The 21,557-nt window shown below is 37.3% G+C and overlaps 1 protein-coding gene across 7 annotated transcripts; it reads left to right on the forward strand.

Annotated features, from left to right (window-relative positions):
* Positions 1 to 314: 314 nt before the first annotated feature.
* On the forward strand, positions 315 to 20,984 carry CHR4 (chromatin remodeling 4). Of its 7 annotated transcripts, XM_090312242.1 has the most exons (13): positions 987 to 1,251; positions 1,362 to 1,415; positions 4,761 to 4,856; positions 4,987 to 5,214; positions 5,510 to 5,611; positions 5,774 to 6,589; positions 9,454 to 9,561; positions 9,696 to 12,461; positions 13,088 to 13,245; positions 16,094 to 16,208; positions 17,384 to 17,466; positions 18,077 to 18,710; positions 18,797 to 20,984. In XM_090312242.1, exons 4-13 carry the CDS (start codon positions 4,996 to 4,998, stop codon positions 20,789 to 20,791), a joined length of 6,996 nt encoding a protein of 2,331 aa, XP_090168368.1. In that variant the 5' UTR covers positions 987 to 1,251; positions 1,362 to 1,415; positions 4,761 to 4,856; positions 4,987 to 4,995; the 3' UTR covers positions 20,792 to 20,984. The 7 variants fall into 7 exon arrangements, with proteins under 7 accessions (XP_038881453.1, XP_090168364.1, XP_090168368.1 ...); XM_090312239.1 differs by lacking the exon at positions 4,761 to 4,856 and having other exon boundaries at positions 4,981 to 5,214; XM_090312243.1 differs by lacking the exon at positions 4,761 to 4,856.
* Positions 20,985 to 21,557: the final 573 nt, after the last annotated feature.

Raw genomic sequence — 21,557 nt, forward strand, 5'->3', positions numbered from 1 at the left:
ACTTTCCAGGTCACTACGATATCACTAATACAGTTTTGGCAGTTGAATGTTTTTTTTCATCCTAATCTATATTTAGTTTGAATTTATTATTAAAAACTGGAACGACCGCCACATTTGATATCCATAGCAAGATATTTGGAGATGTTTTTTTTCAAGATTAAAAAAATAAAATTAATAAACATTATCCAGATTCTGGTGTTAAAAATCAACTACTAAATATTTTCTATTTTCAGCCATTAAGAAGAGGAAAACAAAGAAGAGGCAACGACATCTTTCTTTTCTGTTTAAAATTAAAGGCAATTAAATTATTTTCCGGCCTGATAATTCATTATTAATTAAAAATACAAAATTTCCCTAACTTATGAAGATGAATCTTCGAGTTCCAGATGGTTATGGCGGCAAAAGCCCCATTTGCCCCCAACCACAGCTTATCACTCATCGCCATTCTTTCAATTCATTTATCCCATTTTCTTTTTATTATAAAATTAAAATGTTTTTTTGGTGGCCGCATCTATATAATTAAAATCAAGGAGGAACAAACAAGAAGGAGCAGAGGATATGTTATTGGAGATCAGGGAAGAAAGAGGAAAATGAAAGGGATATTGTATGAAGTTAACCTAAAAAACCCAGAAAGGGAAGATCTTGGTTTGGTGAATTGTGAGAAGAAGAAACGAGGTTGTTTGTTTCTTCTTAGGTTCATGTGTTCTGGCTGTGTGTTGTTTTGGAGAAGGAAAGGGAGGGAGACTGGGAGAGGAGAGGGAAGGAAGGGAAGGAAGGGAAGGAAAAAGGGAAAGGGAAAGGGAAAAGGAAAAGGAAAGTGGGGGAAACTGAAGGGTGAAGGGAAGTGCGTTAAGGCTCCATAGATGACACGTGGCGAGAATCCAGTGGTTTGGGATTTCCTGGGAGGGTTCAACAGCAACAACAGCAACAACCCAAAACCCAACACCAACGTATACAAAACCACAATGTCAATCTCTCTCTCCTCTGCCATGTCAGAGTGTAACCCCGTCCTATGACCCCGGCGAATCCGTATTTGTGTGCTTCTCTTTCTATAAACTCTCTCTCTCTATTTATTCATTTGTATCCCACATCTGTCTCTTTCATTCTTCTTCTCTCTCTCTCTTTCCCCCTCTATCTCTCTCTCATCCCCAACTCTCCGAGCCCTAACTCTCGAACCTCCTTTTCCCCCTTTACTCTCTTCCCGCCTTCAATCACATACTATCATGCTCTGTTTTCCCTTTTGATCCACAGGTATGTCTTCTAAGCTTCTTAATTTTTCTGGGTTACTCTTTTTGTTTTCGTTTAATTTTGTCATGTATTGCCCAATATGGTTCGCTATTTCTGAAATCCTGCAATTTCAGCTTACCCCATGTGTGCTTTCCTACTACTTTGTATAGATGGAGTGTTTGATTCTGGTAATGTTTTGTTCTTTAACTTTTGATTATTGCTTCAAGTTGATGTTTTTGAAGGGTTTGGTAATTTGGTAATTGGGGTTTTGACTATTGCATAATAATTGGTTACTGAATGGGGGTTTGGGGGTCAGGTGCGTTAATTTTAGTGCATGCTTAGGTTGCTGAACTTTTATGAGTTTTCAGTTTTTGTCATTGTAGATAGTCTACATTTGCAGCATTGGGTGCTTGTGAGATTCTCGGATTGTGGTTTGTTCTACTTGACTGTAACACGTATCAATGCAATGCAATAGTAGGATTGTCTTCTGGTGATCTGCATATTGTTTTTCTTCTCAACTTTTAAATTTCTTTTATTTAACCATTGATCACCTGTTAATATTACAATGTATGTAATTGGTTTGTCCTCCATGCTCCAATTTGTTTATTGGGTTTAATTTTTTCTTGTTTTGTAAACAAACATTGAATTTACTGCTTAACCACTAACGTAGTCATGATCAAGAACCATGTTAGCACTTAGCATGTAATGGAAATTCCACCTGCTTTACATTTTTGTTCCCAGGACACAACATACTTTTGCTCAGGGAACTCTAAATCACAATGTTTAATTCTGGATTGAACTAGTATCTTTTAGGCCTCTTTCCGAATTCCAAGTATAGAATTCTTCGATTAATCTTCTTGTAGAACCTTTGGTTTCATTGAAGTTTATAGAGGTTTAGCTCTGTCGATGATTTGACTAGTGTTAAGTTCATAGTAATGATGGTTTTCTAGATAATAATACCATTGACTGCTTAGAATGGAGAAGTTTCACTTGTCATGGCCTATTTAAATAGTTTGGTTTACACGTTTTGGATCTTTCGGTGCATAAATATCATTATGGTCAAAAGTTTTGGTGCTAGACAATAAGTTGTGCGATTGGTGACTGTCCTTTGTATTCAAATCCCAATCATTGGTTTGACTACACTGCCAGAAATTGGCTTAGTTGCATTAGGGCATGTGAGAAGGGTAGAGGGACTTTAGGGGGGGTGAGTTTAAATCCTACGGAAGCCATATATCTAAGATAGAATCGTATGAGTTTCTTGTTAGTTAAGTAGGATCCTCGTGTAAGCCGGCTTGGATGCTCATTTTATTTCAGAGAAAAGTCATTGGTCATACTGGCTGTGTGAAATTTTTGTTGATAGTTGTGGATATGGTTTATGTTAGGCCCGATGATGAGAGCGAAAGGTGCCTGGCTAACTCTTATCTGTTCCATTGTTTACACTTTTACCTCTTTGATTTACCTTTTTATGGTAGCTTAAGGGATTGGAAGGGAATGGGGAACTTCTTGCAAGATGAAGGAAGAGGGATCAATCATAGAGTGGTTGGCTGTTGATTTTTTAGTATAATGAGGATATTTTTTTTGGTCATATTCTTTTTGTTATCAACGGTTACAAGGCAAACTTATGGACCCCCATCATTTTACGGTTTTGTCCAAGATTTGGGAAGAGAGATATGATCGCATTTCCAGAAACAGACCAAAGAAATTCAAAGATATCCTTGAATCTTCTATTTTTATTGTTTTTTTTTTTTGGTGTATAGATATTCAACCTCTCAAAGACAACTTAGATTTTTTTGTTGCAAATTGGACCCATCTTTTGTACTCCCTTTGATAGGGATCTTATGTACATCCTTTGGATTATTTCATTTTTTTTCTTTAATAGGAAACAAATTTCATTGATGTATGAAATTACAAAAAAAAAAAAGAAAAGAAAAAGGGCCGAAGCCCAAGCTAATGGAGTTACATAAGATTTTTCCAATTGGTCAAAAGGGAAGACAGGGTGTAAGAATTAAAGAAATATGTGCATTTACACCAACTCATAGCATGAAAGATGATAAGATCAAAATAGCTATCAAAAGGGCTTCCCTTATCTTTGAAGAGGCGCTTGTTTCTCTCCTTCCACGTTATTCATAAAGAAGCATGAATTAGATTCATCCACATGGTTTTTTTTGCTCAGTAAAGGAATGTCCGGTGAGAGTATATGTGAGGGCATCTATAGTGTCTTTAGGGAGGGCAATGTACCATCCAAAGGAAAGGAGGATTTCCTTTCAAAACCTATCTGCAAAGTGACAATGTATGAAGAGGTGACTTGAAGTGTCGGATTCGGCCTTACAGATGAGATAACAATGGGGAGAGAGAGCCATGTGAGGAAAGCGGATTTGTAGTCTATCACAAGTGTTGATGGCAGAGTGACTAACTTCCCAAAGGAAGAATTTGATCTTTTTTGGTAAAAATCATTCTAGATTGCAGCATGGAAGGGGTGATCAGAGATATCCACATCATTACCCAAGATTAGGTAAGGGATTTTATGGAGAAAGAGTCTTTGGCATCGGGCTCCAGATCCATTTATCCTTAGCAGTTGAAAGATGGACACCCTGAAGGCTGTTCGTGAGGTCAAGCCACTCATCAATCTCTTCATCCTTTAAATTTCTCCCAAAATTAAGAGACCAACCATGTTTGTGATCCCACAAATAAAAAATGGAAGATCTTTTCTGTATGGACAGAGAGAAACTTTTGGGGTAATATTCCTTGAGAGGGGAAGCTCTGTTCCATATGTTACTCCAAAAGGATGTGTTTTCTCCATTTCCCATTTTAATTTTGACCTTTTCTTTTATGAGATTCATGTGCTCCAAAATGTCTCTCCAGTCCCCAGACATAGTTCGGGAAAGTGGTGTTGGGCCAAGACTCGTGGGGAGACTTTCTATATTTTGCAACAACAATCCATTTCCATAAAGCCTCGTCTTCATGGTAGTATCGCCAAACCCATTTAGCAAGAAGAGCACAATTCTTATCAACCAAGCATGAGATTTGATCACCTTGTCCCATCTAACAAGGTGGGATCCATGTAGTGTAGAACCCCCCTTCCTCAGAAAATTCCTATATAGCTTCTCCAAATTGTTGGCCACCGTGGAGGGCATTTTGTATTGACATGTAATAAGTGGGGAGATGGGATAATTTAGCTTGAAGGAGAGTAAGGGGGCTGCCCTTGGAGATCTGATTGTGGTTCCCCTTTGGATTATTTCATACACAATGAAATTGTTTCTTATCCAAAATAATAATAATAATAAATTAGGGCATCTTTGGATTTGACTGATTGGAGGAAGTATGGATTCATGTAAATTAGCGAATTAATAAGATGCAGGTAGATCTGTTCGTTTCTATTGAAATGAAAGAGTGCCTTAAAAATAAATGCAAAAAGGAACTATTACTTGGTCACTTGTTCTTCAGTTTTATCATAAAAGAAAGTGATATAATGTTAGCATCTGTAATTTATAATGGATAATATTGCTATTGTTAAAATAATGGCCTTGGTGTAGGTTGATATGGAAGGTGCATTCTCCTGCCCGAAATTGTTTCTTGTTTCTTCAAGGGAAGCTTTTGTTTTTATTTCAAAACGAATATATTATTGAAGTGTAAGAGACTATGTTTTCTAGATGCTCTGCCAAACATCAAACTTAAAGCAACTGCGTTTTCTAGATGCTCTGTTCTGGTCGACCTTTATGTCAACTCATGATCTGGTACATGTATTTTTTCAAGACTCAGGGTTAAGGTATGAAGGAGGATGAATCATCGGGCGGTAAAGTTATTAGTAGGAATTGGGTCATGAAACGTAAAAGGAGAAAGCTTTCTTCTGCTACTGATCTTCCTAGCAAAAGGGAAGACAGGTCACTTGCAATAGAATCTCCTAGAAGTATTTCTTTGGCTAAAGGGAAGGTGAAGAGTGAGGCACATCGCGAACAGTTCTCATCCAAGAAGAAAGGAAATGATGGGGTGAGTAATGGGTTTTTTTTTTTTTTTTCCGGGTCTACTTAGAATAGCTATTTTTTTGCTAGAAAGTCTTTTATATTTAAGGTAATGTTCTCGCATGCGTCATAAATGTTTATCTTTAAATGATGATCACTGGGAGTATAATCCTCTAATAAATTGTCTTTTCGTTGTGAATTATTTTATATTTTTATTCCATTTAACTTATTTGTCCTAATATTTTATGGTAAAATGCTAATATTAGGCAATAGCTATGCATTTCACTCTCCAAGTTGAATATGCTTATTATTTGTTGATCCAGTATTTCTTTGAATGCGTGGTCTGTGATCTTGGTGGAAACTTGTTATGCTGTGACAGCTGTCCAAGGACCTACCATCTTCAGTGTCTTAATCCACCCCTTAAGGTTTGTTGATTCAATCTATAATTTGCTATTACGACAGACATTTAATATTTCTGCTGCAGACTATTCGTTTGAATTAACTGTTTTGCCTAGCTTTCCTATTTATTTCAATGTTCTGCAATATGCTCTGGCCTAACTTTTGCATGAATCTGATATTTATTGAAGCGGATCCCCATGGGTAAGTGGCATTGTCCAAGCTGCAATCAGAAGAATGATTTACCATTAGATACCACAAGCTATTTGGACACCATATCTAAGCGAGCAAGAACAAAAGTTGTCAGTGCAAAATGTAAAAATGGAATCAAGTCTTCTGACACTGAGAAAGTGTCCAGGATATTTGGAAGCTCCATTCTTGCTAAGAAGAGATCCTCCAACAAGAGAAAGTCAATCTTAGCTCATAAAGTGAAGGCTTTTGGAAGAAAATCAGCCACCTCCAATATAGACGTGTCTTGTAATGCCAAGCCAAGTCATCCATTGGATAGTAATACCGTAACGAGCGTTTCTTCTCCTGTCAATGTTAATGATGAAAAGGTATGCAAGGCATCCCGATCAGACTCTCAAACAGAAGAAAAGTCAGTTCCTGTTGTTACGGAGGTTTCATCTCATTCAAAAGCTGAAAAATTAGAGCCACGTGGTGATGTTCCCGATAAGAATCTTGATATGCTTGAGAATGAGCTTGGAATTTCTTGTGAGGATGCATCCCCGAGTAAAAACCCTGTTCTTGCAGTTACTGCTGTAGGGAAGGAGACTAGAAAAAGGAAAAAGAAGATCAATAGTGATGTTGGTCAAAAGAAGCCCAAGACTGGAAAGGCAACGTGTGTAACTGGCACTTCAAAAAAACTTGGATGCAAAGTAGATGCTTCCAGTCCTGGAAATGGTAGATCCGTACGGAAACAAAAGCATGTTGGCCATGAGATACCTACTTCCTCTTCAAAGGAAGACGTTGGGACTAAGAATTCAGATCTGGAGGGAAAAGATGAGGTACCTTTAATACTTTCATTGTTTCATTTGTGCTTCTTGGGACATCTTATGCATGAATAATCAGTTTACTGGAGTTCGACATATTTTTTGTTCTCTCTTTTACCTACGTCCATGTTTCCCCCCTGACATGAACTGATTGTTTTCTCTGTCAATATGTTTTTTCCTGTTAGATCCACTATTTAGGATATTAATTTGATCGATTTACTCGCAGGGCCACATATTGTTAACTTAACATTGGAAATTGCTTTTATTAATTCACCTACTTTGCCGAATAACATCTGTGGTGATGAATGTGACACTGGTTCCTTTGTGTGTGTGAGTGTGATTCAAAGCGCCTCTAACTCCTGCTTCACATATCTAAATGACAGTGTATTCTAAATGCCAGTATGCTTAAAAGATGTCCAACTTATTTTAACTAGTTGATTTTGTAGATTTGTGTATGGTACAATTGTATTTAGATTAAAATATTAGTCATTTATCTCTTTTTGATATCCCTGTTTGTTAATTTGTTTTATTAGTTGCAATTTCTCTTGTATTACATTTACCTACCATTGGGTCATAAGAAAAATAATCTCTCCAAAAATTACAGATTTTTGTGTTTTTGTTTTTATTTTAAACAAGAAATATTTCATTGATACAGTGAAAAGATCACATAAGTATAAGACTGTCATTAGAAGTTTATGAGAAGGCCTCCAATTTGTTTCTGTTTCAAAAAAAAGGAAAAAAAAGAAAAGAAAAAAGAAGGACAAAATGAATTATCAATTGAATACCAATATGAACAATGGAATTAGCCTAATTTGAAACTTTGTCCCAACCACTTGGTGTTTTTAAATAACCAGAAAAAGAAAGCTGATTTTTGTAATATTTTGCATATTTTCTTCTTTCCCCTTGTCTCTGATAAGGTTTGGTCTCTCTCTCTCTCTCTCTCAACAATTATTGACATTACTATTCCTGTATTAATATCAATTTAGATGACCTTGTTACCTGTAAGGCTGTGACTTCATACATGCTCGGATTTTTTTTTAAGAAATAATTTTATTGGTATGTAAAATTTACAAAATGGGGATAAGAAAGACCGCATTCTAGAGGTGTTACATTAAACTTCTCCTATTGGAAAAAAGAGAGTTGAGTTATCAAAATAGAAGAATTTTTTAGGATGTGAAGAAATATATTATTATTCTCAATGGTTTCTAGTTTTTATATCATGTAATTGCCTTTGTTTGGTGGGTTGGCCAATGGTCAATAAAGGTTATGAAAATAATTAAGGGTTAAGAGAGAATGAGTTCAAGTAATGACGATGATGACCACCAACTTACGATTTAATATCTCATGAGCCTCTATGGTAACCAAATGTAGTTAGGTCAAGTGGTTGTCTAGTGATAATAGTTGAGGTGCGCATAGGCCACAAGTTGACATACACAACTCACAGGTATCAGAAGAAAAAAAAATACCCTCCACTTTGGATATGACCCTTGGTGAAATCATTGTCATTTATCGTTGCCAATGTCTTCAAAAGCCCGTGCGCCTATGCTTAAGGCAAAGGTCTGGCTCAAGGCGAGGCTCTCAAAATAAGGCGTGCCTTAGGTGCACACTTTTGGTGAAGGCCTGGGGCCTTGGGGCTTTTCCATTATTTTTTAAGATAGTAATAATTAGGTTTTTTTTTTTTTTTTTTTTTTTTTTTTTTAAATAATAATAAAAAAAATAGCAACATAACCTTTCATTGATGTAATGAAAAGAGTCTAGTACTCAAAGTATAATGATATATAAGAGCTAGTTGCAACTTAAAGAATGAGGATCAGTAGGCGCACTTGGCCATCTCAACTAAGTTGACACACCTCTAACACCCTCATCACATCCCAATAGAAAGAAGTACATCAATAAGAAATACATCAAAGAGAAATACAACTAGAACCATAACAAAAGTCTCTCAATCAGAAAACATAATTAAGGTGATACAATAAAAGCATTCCAATTTAAACAAATATCCTAGATGGAGTAGTCCTCGAAGGCCTTGGAGACAGAACACCATGTAGAAGCTAGGAGTCGAATCGTTCCATAATGGTCTGACCAATCTGTTGCTTTGTCGTGAAAAACCCTTTGATTTTGTTCAAACCATATTTCAGAAATTAATGCCTTTATGACATTAGACCATAGCATTTGAGCTTTGAAAGATAATCGGGGTCCTTCCAAGATTTGAAGCATATTATCCTGTACTGTGTTGCTGAAAATCCAATGAAGATTGAAGGATGAAAGTAGTTTTTGCCAGCAGCTACTAGAGAAGGAACAATCAAATAGCAGGTGTGGTAAATCCTCACTCTTTGCTAAACAAAGAGGGCAAATAGTTGGGGAAAGATGGTGTGCCTGAAGCTTATGTTGTAAGGTAGTTAGCAATTGAGAGAACCAAACAATAACACCCAAACAACAATATTAATTCTTTTTGGACTTTTTGATTTCTGTAACTGTCTGAAATAATAATTAGGGGTTTTCCTTCTTCATTAACTAAAAAATCAATTTTATTAAGCCTAAATGCAGAATTTCTTCTGTTTTGTTTTGTTTCTTTTTTTTTTTTTTTTATTTTTAAATTTGATTTGATTTATTTTCTCATATTTCCACTTCAACTATACTTTCTCTTCTTAATGTAGTACTTTTATATATAGTGTGTCTCACCATACTTTTTTTTGCGCTTTGTGCTTAAGATCCAGAAGACTATTGTGCTTTCTTACACCTTGAGCTTTAAAAAGCACTAGTTGCTAGTTGCAGCTACTTCATATGCCCCCCCCCCCCCCCCCCCCCCCCCCCCCCCCCCACCACACACACACACACATACTTGGTAATCAGGGAGTAATCATATTTTCTTATTGCAGAAACTTCCTGATGAAGACAAAGATAAGTTGGTCGAGCTTGATAAAGTAGTAGGTCATGTAGATGGCACATTGACATGTGAAAATGGATTGGATGGTGAGACTTTACAGGTAAGCGATAATGCTTCTCAAAGTGAAACTCTATCGTTTCAGTGGTAGACATTTCTTGTCTCTTTTAGGTTTCTTATGTAACGACCTGTCATCCTCTCATTTGTTTGTTTTCCTTTGCTGGGTTAACTCCTCAGGTTGATCGAGTGTTAGGGTGTCGTGTTCAAGATAACAGCAAGGAATCTTCATATTTACTTGAGATAGTGGTTAATGACCGTCCTGATGATCTCCTAAATCCAGAAGAAGCCAGAGAAATAGGAGATAGACCTGCATTTGATGATGTTTTAGATGTTGGAACAGAAAATATCATCAAGGATCAAGAGAATGTAGGTCCAAGTGGTGATATGGAAGAAAGCTTGAAGAGTGATACGAAGGTAGATAAAATACAGGTATATAGAAGATCTGTGAACAAAGAATCAAAAAAAGGTAAGGCCCTGGATGTGTCGAGTAAGGGCAATATTGATTGTTGTACATCAACCTCGAATAATGAAAATCGAGATGAATCTTCTCTAACGTTAGAAGATCAGGGTAGATCAATGGAAAATACGATATCAGAGGAGAATGTTGGCGTGAGCTTGAGAAGTTCCAATGGGAATGATGTTCTTAAAGTGTGCGAAAAGGTTGCTTCTTTTGAAACCAATAATATAGCAGAAGGTGATACAGAAGTAGGTATCAGCAACAGCTTGGAGAATAAAATTAAAGATTCATTGGTACCTGATACTGCATGTAGGAATGCTGAGACCACACATTATGAATTTCTAGTGAAATGGGTTGGTAAGTCTCATATCCATAATAGCTGGATTTCCGAATCTCATCTGAAAGTTTTAGCGAAGAGAAAACTTGAAAATTACAAGGCAAAGTATGGGACTTCGGTCATTAATATATGTGAGGATAGATGGAAGCAGCCCCAGCGAGTGATTGCTCTTCGTTCTTGCAAAGATGGTGGTCATGAAGCATTTGTAAAATGGTGTGGCCTTCCTTATGATGAATGCACTTGGGAAAAATTAGAAGAACCTGTTTTAAAAGAATCTCCACAATTGATCCAATTGTTCAATGATTTTGAGCAGAAAACAATTGAAAAGGATTCTTCGAAGGAAAATTTACCTAAGAAATATGGTGATTCACAGTTTGAGATAACTACTCTTACTGAGCAACCTAAGGAACTCCAAGGGGGTTCATTGTTTCCTCATCAACTTGAAGCTCTCAACTGGTTGAGGAAATGCTGGTACAAGTCAAAAAATGTAATCCTTGCTGATGAGATGGGACTTGGAAAAACAGTATCAGCTTGTGCTTTTATTTCATCATTATATTTTGAGTTCAAAGCTAGACTCCCTTGCTTAGTTTTGGTCCCACTGTCCACAATGCCTAACTGGCTTTCTGAATTTGCTTTATGGGCCCCAAATTTGAATGTTGTGGAATACCATGGGGGTGCAAAGGCAAGAGCAGCTATCCGGCAGTATGAATGGCATGCTTGCAATCCCAGTCAGCCGAATAAGAAAACCGACTCCTTTAAATTTAACGTTCTTTTGACTACTTATGAAATGGTTCTTGTTGATTCTTCTTACCTTCGTGGGGTTCCCTGGGAAGTTCTTGTGGTAGATGAGGGCCACCGTTTGAAGAATTCTGGAAGTAAGCTTTTCAGCTTGCTTAATACATTTTCTTTCCAACATCGTGTTCTGTTGACTGGGACACCTCTGCAAAACAACATTGGTGAGATGTATAACTTACTTAACTTCTTACAGCCATCTTCTTTTCCTTCTTTATCTTCATTTGAGGAGAAGTTTAATGACCTTACAACTGCCGAAAAGGTGGAAGAACTGAAAAAACTTGTTTCTCCACATATGCTCCGAAGGCTTAAAAAAGATGCCATGCAAAATATTCCTCCCAAGACTGAAAGAATGGTTCCAGTTGAGCTATCATCTATACAAGCTGAATATTATCGTGCGATGCTGACAAAAAACTATCAGCTACTTAGGAATATTGGGAAGGGTGTTGCACAACAGTCCATGCTAAATATTGTGATGCAATTACGGAAGGTCTGCAATCACCCATATCTTATACCAGGCACAGAGCCCGAATCTGGTTCTGTAGAGTTCCTTCATGAAATGCGGATAAAAGCTTCAGCTAAGTTGACGTTGTTGCATTCAATGCTCAAGATTTTACATAAGGAGGGTCATAGAGTTTTACTATTTTCCCAGATGACTAAGCTTCTTGATATCCTCGAAGATTACTTGACCATAGAATTTGGGCCAAAGACATATGAGAGAGTTGATGGCTCTGTTTCAGTGGCAGATCGTCAAGCTGCAATTACACGCTTTAACCAAGATAAGAGTCGCTTTGTTTTCCTATTATCAACACGCTCGTGTGGCCTTGGTATTAATTTAGCAACTGCTGACACTGTTATTATTTATGATTCTGATTTTAATCCACATGCTGATATCCAAGCTATGAATCGGGCGCATCGAATTGGTCAATCAAATAGACTTTTGGTATACCGACTTGTAGTTCGTGCTAGTGTTGAAGAGCGCATTTTGCAGCTTGCTAAGAAGAAATTGATGCTTGATCAGCTTTTTGTCAATAAGTCAGGATCCCAAAAGGAAGTGGAAGATATTTTGAAATGGGGTACAGAAGAATTATTTAGTGATTCAACCATCACTAGTGGGAAGGATGCAGTTGAAAATAGTAATAGCAAGGATGAGGCAGTGACAGATATAGAGCATAAGCATAAGAAGAGGACCGGTTCCCTGGGGGATGTCTACAAGGATAAATGTACAGATAGTGGCATTAAGATTGTTTGGGATGAAAATGCAATTTTGAGATTGCTAGACCGTTCAAATCTTCAATCTGATGCAACTGAAACTGCTGAAGCTGATACTGAGAATGATATGCTTGGCTCCGTGAAGGTTATAATTTCCTTATGCTATCTAAATGTTCTTTATATAATTTTTTTTTTACCGTGTAGTAGAGTGTTATGTGATCTTCTACTGTTTTGTAGTTGGTCTATTTGCAATTCCTAGGATGAACAAAATACACTGATACTCTTTTTTTTTTTTTTGTTAAAATATGATTTTAGTCCTTGTACTTTGGACTAGTTTTGTCTATTTTAGTTAGTTGTTAACTTTTTCTTGAAAAAAAGTAGTTTATACTAGCATTTCCCTCTATAAATGTTGGAAATATATTCACTTTATGTTATTTTTTATATAAATTATTATTGATATTTGAAGGATAGAAGTTAACTTCAAAGTAACAATAAGGAATAGTTTTAAGATTTATTTAAAGTACATGGAATAAATTTGGACAAGGTACAAGGACCAAAATAATATTCTAATATTTTCTTCTTTGGTAGCCTTTCGATCTTGAGTTCACGTTCATACGTTAGTCTGTTATGTGTTATCAAATAAAATAAAATGATAACTCCAAGTAGCATTTTAGGAATTAGTGTCTATGAGCTCAACATGTGAAATGCTATCTCTCTAGTGACTATTATATCAAGTGTTAATTAGAAATTCCCAATTTGTATTCCCATTAGTCTGTCGACTGGAATGATGAACCAGCAGAAGAACAAGGGGGAGCTGAATCACCCACTGGTGTAACTGATGACATTTGTGCGCAAAATTCAGAAAGGAAAGAGGATAATGGGTTGACAGTTGCTGAGGAAAATGAATGGGACAGACTTTTGCGAATCAGGTAGATTTATTGTCCTTTATTGTCTTTTATTGTCTTTTTACTTTCATTTACTCAAGTTACCTTTATACACTTTCATTTACTCAAGTTACCTTTATACACTTGTCCAAGCCCACAAAGAAACATGAAAACAAACAAGGGACCAAACCTCACAAGGGTCTCTCTCTAGTCTCTACCCCTCTGAAGACCCTATTATTGCTATTATTGCACTCGCCCCAAAGAATCCACAAAATAGCGCACATTCTAGCACACCATAGAAAGCGGCCTTTCTCTCCCTGGAGCAGGTTGATAAGAGACTCCTCGATTAAAGCACAAGCATCTCTGTATCGAGCAACCACAATGCCAAATGACTGAAAGAAAGAATCCCAAACGAAATTGGTAAACTCACAACGCCATAGGATATGGTTGATGTCTTACTTTGCCTTCCGATAGAGAACACAATAGCAAGGACCCACAAGCAAAGACAACTTCCTCTTAAGTCGATCCATTGTGTTAGCATGGCCATGTAAAATTTTCCAAGGAAAGAAACTCACTTTCCTTGAGATCTTAATCATCCAAAGCACAGAGAAAACCGATAGGCCCAGGGGCCCAAGGAGCGAAAGGAGTTACACGAGAACCCCTCTAAAAGGTCTGGGCTCCAGATCCTCACATCCCTTCTCTCATTTCTAAAAGAGAAACCCTCAAGGAGAGAAAGAAGAGTTGCCACCTCCGTTGCTTCCTTATTGGAAAGCGTTTGGTGGAACTTAAAGGAAAAAGAACAAAAGCTCCCATACCTTCTCTCATTTCTAAAAGAGAACCCCTTTAAAAGGTCTGGGCTCCAGATCCTCACATCCCTTCTCTCATTTCTAAAAGAGAAACCCTCAAGGGGAGAAAGAAGAGTTGCCACCTCCGTCGCTTCCCTATTGGAAAGAGTTTGGTGGAACTTAAAGGAAAAAGAACAAAAGCTCCCATACCACACTAGGAAATCAACCACCATATGATTTTTAAGCGTAGCCAAATGGTACAACTGAGGGTAACAAAGAATAAAGAGACCTCTCCCCCACCCAATGATCTTCCCAAAAATGCATATCTTTCTCTTCCCCCACTATGCAACGAACCAAATAGACAAAAAAAGGGAGCTTTTTTGAATAAACTTCCACAAGTTCCAGTGAGAACCTTTAACCCCTTTAGACAACCACTCAAAAGGATGGGGACCATATTTACTAACAATAATTCTTTGCTGGTGGGATTAGGGATCAGAGGAGAAATGCCAAAGCCATTTGTCTAACAGAGCTTGTTGCGAATCCTTAAATTCCCAATTTCTAACCCCCTAAGGACACAAGCTTCTCAATAATCTCCCATCTAACCAAATGAGACCTCTTCCCTTTCCCTTCTTCGACCCCTTCCCAAAGGAAATCACACATCGACTTCTCCAAACTCTTACAAATCTTATAGGGGTCGTGAAGAAATAAATAGGAATACCACTTGGCACTAATCTGATTAAGGTAAGCCGCCCAACTTTAGATAAGAAGCCATTTTTCCATGAAGCTAAATGACTATGCACTTTATCCACCACCGGGTCCCACAAAGCAACAGACTTGAGATTACTTCCAAGAGGCTAGCCAAGGTTCGAGGTAAGACTACCCACATCACACCCCACCATCTTAGCTCACCTCCTAATCTTCTCCTCTCACAATGTATTCCAATATACATTTACCCCTGCTAAACCTACACTCTTACATCTTTTCAAAGAAGGCAAGAATATGATTTGAGATCAAGAACGACTCTTCCTTACTAGAATAAAAGAAAAGCGTATCATCACTGAATTAAAGATGGGAAAGGGTCACCCTGTCCTCTCCCACCTCAAAGGTCTCAAGGATATTTCCTTCCACACTTTAACTCACCATTTTGCTAAGAACGTCCACAACAAGGAGTAACAAAAAAGGGGATAAGGGGTTCTCCTTGTCTAAGGCATCTCAATGCCACCACTTTTCCTTTGAGACTCCCATTAATAAGAAAGAATAGCTCACGTTCCTCAGACAACCCTACATCCACATACGTCACTGGCACACGAATCCCTTTTCTCCAACACCTTGAGTTGAATAGATTATAATTATTCTCTCAAACCTTAAGGGGGCGTTTGGGGCAAGAATTATCCTAAGACTATAATAACCACCCCTTGTTACAGTAAATATTATTTTGCAGTCCTCAATTAGCTACAGTCAATACTATTTCAAAATCCTTATTTGCTACAATATTTACTATTTGCTACCGTTTTACTATTTTACATTCATCATTTTTTTTATTCTTTGCTACAACGTTCATTATTTCCTTCTCAAACTAAAATAGTTTACACCTCAAGCACATACTATTATAACTCAAACTAAAATAATCTATACCTCAAACACAAATTATTATAACCCAACAACAATGACCTAGGATTATAATAACCAACTCTTTGCCCCAAATGTCCCCCAAGTGTTTACCATTTGAAAATGTATAACATAATTCTGTAAGAATATATGAGAAATGCTTATACAAATAAGAATGACTTGTCTCAAAATAAAGAAACAAATAAATAAAATTGACTACAAGTATCTTGAAATCTATTGATCCTATGGGATCTGTTTTATTTAGCTGGGGCGGGTTTCATTTGCTTGTATGTTTAATTTAGTGAAAATGCAAAATAGAATAGTGAAGTGATATTTGAAGGCTATTTGTAGGGTTGGCTAGAATTGTACTTATATTGGTTGGTATAATAGAAAATATGGTAACTTTGTGAGGTAGATTTCAAAGATTGAAAAATCATGATGGTGACAAAGTATACTGATAGAACATAACTTGTGTTAAATGTTGTTTATTTGGGATATAGATGGGAGAAGTATCAGAGTGAGGAGGAAGCAGCTCTTGGCCGTGGGAAACGCCTCCGTAAAGCCGTTTCTTATAGGGAAGCATATGCTCCCCATCCTAGTGAAACTTTGAGTGAGGTACTTCCGTATTCCTGATTTTTCATAAGCCCTTGTCTTTACTCAGTGAGTGCCTAGTATCCATTTATAGACATCTTGTCATTCTTCATTAACTTTGAGTAGGTACCTTATTGCTGGCATTTTTCGATAAGCATATTTCTGTCATTTGTCATTTGATCTTTTATATACTTGTTTGCTAGTAAATTCTCAATTTTTGAAGTTGTGTATTTGCCCATGCTCACAAACTTTAAATTTCCGTTTTCCCCATTATTATGTTGTTATCTGACTATAGATCTCCTTTATCCCTGGAGACCGGGGCTAAAATTAATTTTTTTTATTATTATTATTTTTTATGTATAAGTTTCTCAATTGTCATTGTCACCCTTTTTTTTTTTTTTTTTTTCCTGTGATTTTCAACTTGGAGCTGTATGATATATTTAGTTGCTTTTAATCCTGGTTATTTGAGAATCTAATGATATTACCTAGAAAAAATCTCTACTTTCAAAATTAGATAAACCCAACTCAAGAGCTAGTAAAATTCACCTAAATGGTTTACTAAAATTGTGAACTCACCTTTTGTAGTCTAGCCACGATTATTTGACTTTTCAATCTGATAATTAGCAAAATGGCCACCCTTCCTAATTCCTCTTGCGACATAATTCAAGTTATATCCATGACATGGATACAACAAAATTGGTTTTTGTGAAAGCTAGAACTTAGACGTGACAAGTACATAGTTCCAATTAGCAGCCTATCCAACCCTCTCCCCCAAGGGGATTAAGTCATAGAACAATCTTCTTGTGATATTTACTTTTTTTTAAAAAAATAAATTACGACATTTCATTATATAAATTGAAATATATAAAAGAAGGGGAGGAGAGCGAATCCCCCCATTTTAGGGAAGTTGACTGATTTGCAACTAGTTTCCTTACGTCTCAATATTTTATGATCAATTTACGGTTCTTCAATTTGGATATATAGCTAGCAGCTTGTTCCGGAAATGAGTCGTGTGGTACTTGTATTTGCTCTTGGTCTTCTACTGCGTTCATTTTTGCCCTTTGAGGCGACAGATTTCTTGGTATTGAGTTGGACAATATTGATCTTTTTGCTTGAGACTAAATGAAGCGGTTACACTATTTTGTCATCTCCATAATATGCATGTATGGTGATTCATCATTGTTAATTTTTGAAAGCAGAGTGGGGGAGAAGAAGAAAAAGAACCGGAACCAGAACCAGAGAGGGAATATACACCAGCGGGACGAGCTTTAAAAGAAAAATTGTAAGTTCATTTTTTTTAAGTATGAAGTCTCAGGGGCATGATAGCTCTCGAGTCAATAAAAATGTTATTAAATGGTTATTATATCTAAATAGAATATACCAGTAAAGTTATTGCAAAGTAGAATTTCTGTCATTGTGAAGTTATCCAAATGGTTTCTTTGTTATTGCTGCATTCATTAACTGTGAATTTTGAATTCTTTGGGCTATCTTTCTGCTCAAGAAACCTCAGTCATTTTCTTTACCTTGATTTGAATTCCTACCCGTTTGAGTGTTCTTATGAGATACTCTATAGTCTATATTATGAAGAAGAACTTAATGCACCAAGTTTTCTCTAGAGGGAAAATATAGTATGAAACTGTGAGAACTCTAGTTATGGATATACTAGAATTAGTAGTATCAGTATGTAAGGGCATATTAATAGTTAGAGTTTCAATACTTGCGATGTCTGCTCTAATTTAAAATATTTACTTGAATGACAAATGGATTAGTAGTATCGGTATTGCTTGATTGCATGTGCAGGGTTTCAATACTTGCGATGTCTGCTCTAAGTTAAAATATTTACAAATTTGTTTTTGTATATATGCCTTATTTACTTTAGTTTTGATGAACAGTGCTAAGCTACGAGCTAGACAAAAAGAACGGCTTGCTAAAAGAAACGCATTGGAAGAATCCTTCTCTCGTGAGGGAGTGACTATACATGGGTCACTCCCTCATCAGTGTCCTCACACCAATGCAGTGGATCAAGATCAAGCAGCAGGATCATTGGAAACGAATAAAGAGAGGACTTCAGTATTTGTCTTGGAGGATGACAAACTTATTCAGTCAGCAGATGCTCCAAAGAGCCGGATCGATTCAACCTTGAGGCTTGGAAGAATTTCAAGGCATAAAATTAGCAATAACTTAGATCTTGCTGTGGGTCCAATAGGCTATTCAGCTGCTGATAATTTTCTACCAAGTCAACATTTTGCGGGATCTAGTCATGCAAACTCAGTCCCGATCAATTTGTTGCCGGTTCTTGGACTTTGTGCCCCTAATGCTAATCAGCTTGAAACATCACGTAAGAACTTGTCAAGATCAAATGGTAAGCAGAGTCGAACAGTAGCTGGACCTGACTTTCCATTTAAATTATCTCCTTGCTCTGGAACTTTAAGTGGCACTGATGTTGGTGGTGCTGAGGTTGTGCCAGACAAGGAATTGCCAGCTTCGTCAGCAGAACGCTTGCACAGCCATCTTTTGTTTGCTCAGGTAAATTTTCTATCATCCGGATGGCTTTCTCTGTTGACTATACTTCAGATTTTCCTGCTATTTAATGTCTTCTCTCTGGTTTACAGGAAAAGATGACGCCACCCAATTTTCCCTTCGATGAGAAAATGTTGCCCAGATATCCAATCCCATCTAAGAACTTGCCAAGTGGACGACTTGACTTCTTATCAAATCTGTCCCTGGATGGCAGAGTTGAAGCTGTTAATGGTTGTCTTCCAACTATACCTTTGCTGCCCAATTTAAAACTTCCTTCCCTAGATGTTATGAGGGGCAATCCACAAGATGAGGAAGAGGCTCCCTCCTTGGGTTTGGGACGGATGCTTCCCACATTCTCGGCGTTTCCTGAAAATCATAGGAAAGTGCTTGAAAACATAATGATGAGGACTGGATCTGGATCTGCCAACTACTTCAGAAGAAAACCAAAAGGAGATGGTTGGTCAGAAGATGAACTGGATTTTCTCTGGATTGGTGTTCGTAGGCATGGAAAGGGAAACTGGGATGCCATGCTTAAAGATCCTAGACTGAAATTTTCAAGGTACAAAACTTCAGAAGATTTATCATCCAGGTGGGAGGAGGAGCAACTAAAGATTTTGGATGGGTCAGCTTGTCAGATGCCAAAATCAGCTAAGCAAAGCAGGTTACAAAAATCTTCTCCATTTCCAAGTCTCCCTGATGGGATGATGACGCGGGCTCTGCATGGAAGTAGACTAGTTACAGTACCAAAGTTTCATACCCATCTGACAGATATTAAACTGGGTCTTGGTGATCTCGTTCCTAACCTTCCTCGATTTGAAGCATCAGATCGACTTGGTCTGCAAAATGAGCAATTTGCATCTATACCAACCTGGAACCATGACAAATATCACACGTATTTTCCTGGAGAATCATCGGCAGGAGCTTCTGATAGATCAGGGACTAATTCAACCATGCCTGTTGATAACCCTTTTATGTTCAATTCTTTGGGAACTAGTCACTTAGGTTCATTGGGTTTAAATGGCTCTAGTAGCTTTGATACACAGGGAAAGGAGAATGACGAACCTGGTCTTGATAACTACGGGAAGTTGCCTAATCTTTTGGATAGATCTTTGAAACTATTTCATGAATCACCTAGCAATTTGGAAAATGGTTCAGGACTGCTGCCTGATCCCAGCAAGGGGCTCAGTGTAGCAAATCCCAAAGATGAATTAACAGATGGCAATTCTTCAAAGGACAAACTACCTCATTGGCTAAGGGAAGCTGTTAATGTTACTTCAAAGCCTCCAGACCCTAACCTTCCCCCAACTGTGTCAGCAGTTGCACAATCAGTTCGCTTGCTATATGGGGAAGACAAGTTTATCACTATTCCCCCATTTGTGAACCCAGGTCCACCTCCCTCTTTACCGAAAGACCCAAGACGGAGTCTAAAGAAGAAACGAAAGCGGAAATCCGTTATTTTCAGGCACTCTTCAGCAGATGTTGTAGGAAGCAGCAGCCAGCAGGAGGAGCTTGAAGGTGGCCCTGCCCATGGAGATGCCGCTGTTTCTTGCTCCATCTCATTGGTCTCACCACATGCCATCCATCATTCACAGCCACAGGAAATGGCAGGAACTTCAACTTCAAGGCTTCCAGGTCTGGAATCTGACCTCAGCATACCTTCTCTGAACTTGAACATGAATCCCTCATCCTCATCTCTGCACACAAACCAGCAGAAGAAAACGACCATGGGCTTATCCCCATCGCCAGAAGTTCTTCAGTTAGTTGCATCTTGCGTTGCTCCTGGTTCACATATGTCATCTATATCGGGGAAGTTGAACTCAAGTATCCTTGAAAAGACAATCCCACTATCAACTTCCCATGATCAAGAGGATATATTGAGTTCTAAAAGTTCGCCAGGAAAAGGTAAAAAACAGAGGTTATCATTCAGTTCATTAGATTTCTACAATCAAGATAAACCCAAATCCCTCGAAAGCGATGACTCGAGTAAGACCCAGTCAGACCCCTCACGGAGCAAAAGACCTGATGGGGAAGAAATATCGTCTGAAGGGACTGTCTCGGATCGTCATGCAAGTGACCAAGAACTATAGTTGTAATAAAAACCTGTAACAGTATAGTCATTTTTTAGTGCTGAGCGAGGCTGTATGTCAATGTGCTTGAATTTTTGTAGGCATTCCCCAATGAGTTAAATGCATTGGTAAATGTAGGCTTATTATTAGCATATCTTGTGTAAAGCTTTTTTCCAAGAGAAATGTCAAATATAGTTCTCTCTTTTGGTATTCACTTCACGTTCCGTTTTCTGATCCATATTTGATTATTGGTCACAAGCTTGAGGGAAGATGTGTTAAAACATATTCATACATTCAGCTGAACCAAAAGCACTTGTACTTTGTGGAGTCTGTGTAAATTCGTAGCCTTAGGCCAAGCATTTAAAAGCTATAATGTAAATCTCCATTTGGATTTTCCTTTTTACTCTTGCCTTATGAATATCTGCTACAGCTATTTTCGTCCGATCTCTCTTTTTATTTATATATCTTTTTTTTCTTTGGGCAATTATACTCAACGGTTGAAGAATGTCCTACACTGTCAAAAAAAAAAAATAATAATAATAATAAAAAAAAAAATTAAATGATAATGTTACATGTTTATTAGACAAATATTGACTAATTTCCACGATATGATAACATACTGATGATGAAAGAAAGTAAATAACTAGATAAAATGTTTTCTATTCAAAAGAATTTGGGTGTATATACCCATCTCTATATTTTTTCCTCCCATCGATCAGAGGAAAAAATTCAAAAAATAAATAAGAATAATTTACCACATGTCATATTATGATAGGACAATTTGGTG

The sequence above is a fragment of the Benincasa hispida genome, chromosome 3 (assembly GCF_027475165.1).
Source record: "Benincasa hispida cultivar pf3 chromosome 3, pf3_genome.v1.1, whole genome shotgun sequence".
Classification (NCBI taxonomy): Eukaryota; Viridiplantae; Streptophyta; class Magnoliopsida; order Cucurbitales; family Cucurbitaceae; genus Benincasa; species Benincasa hispida.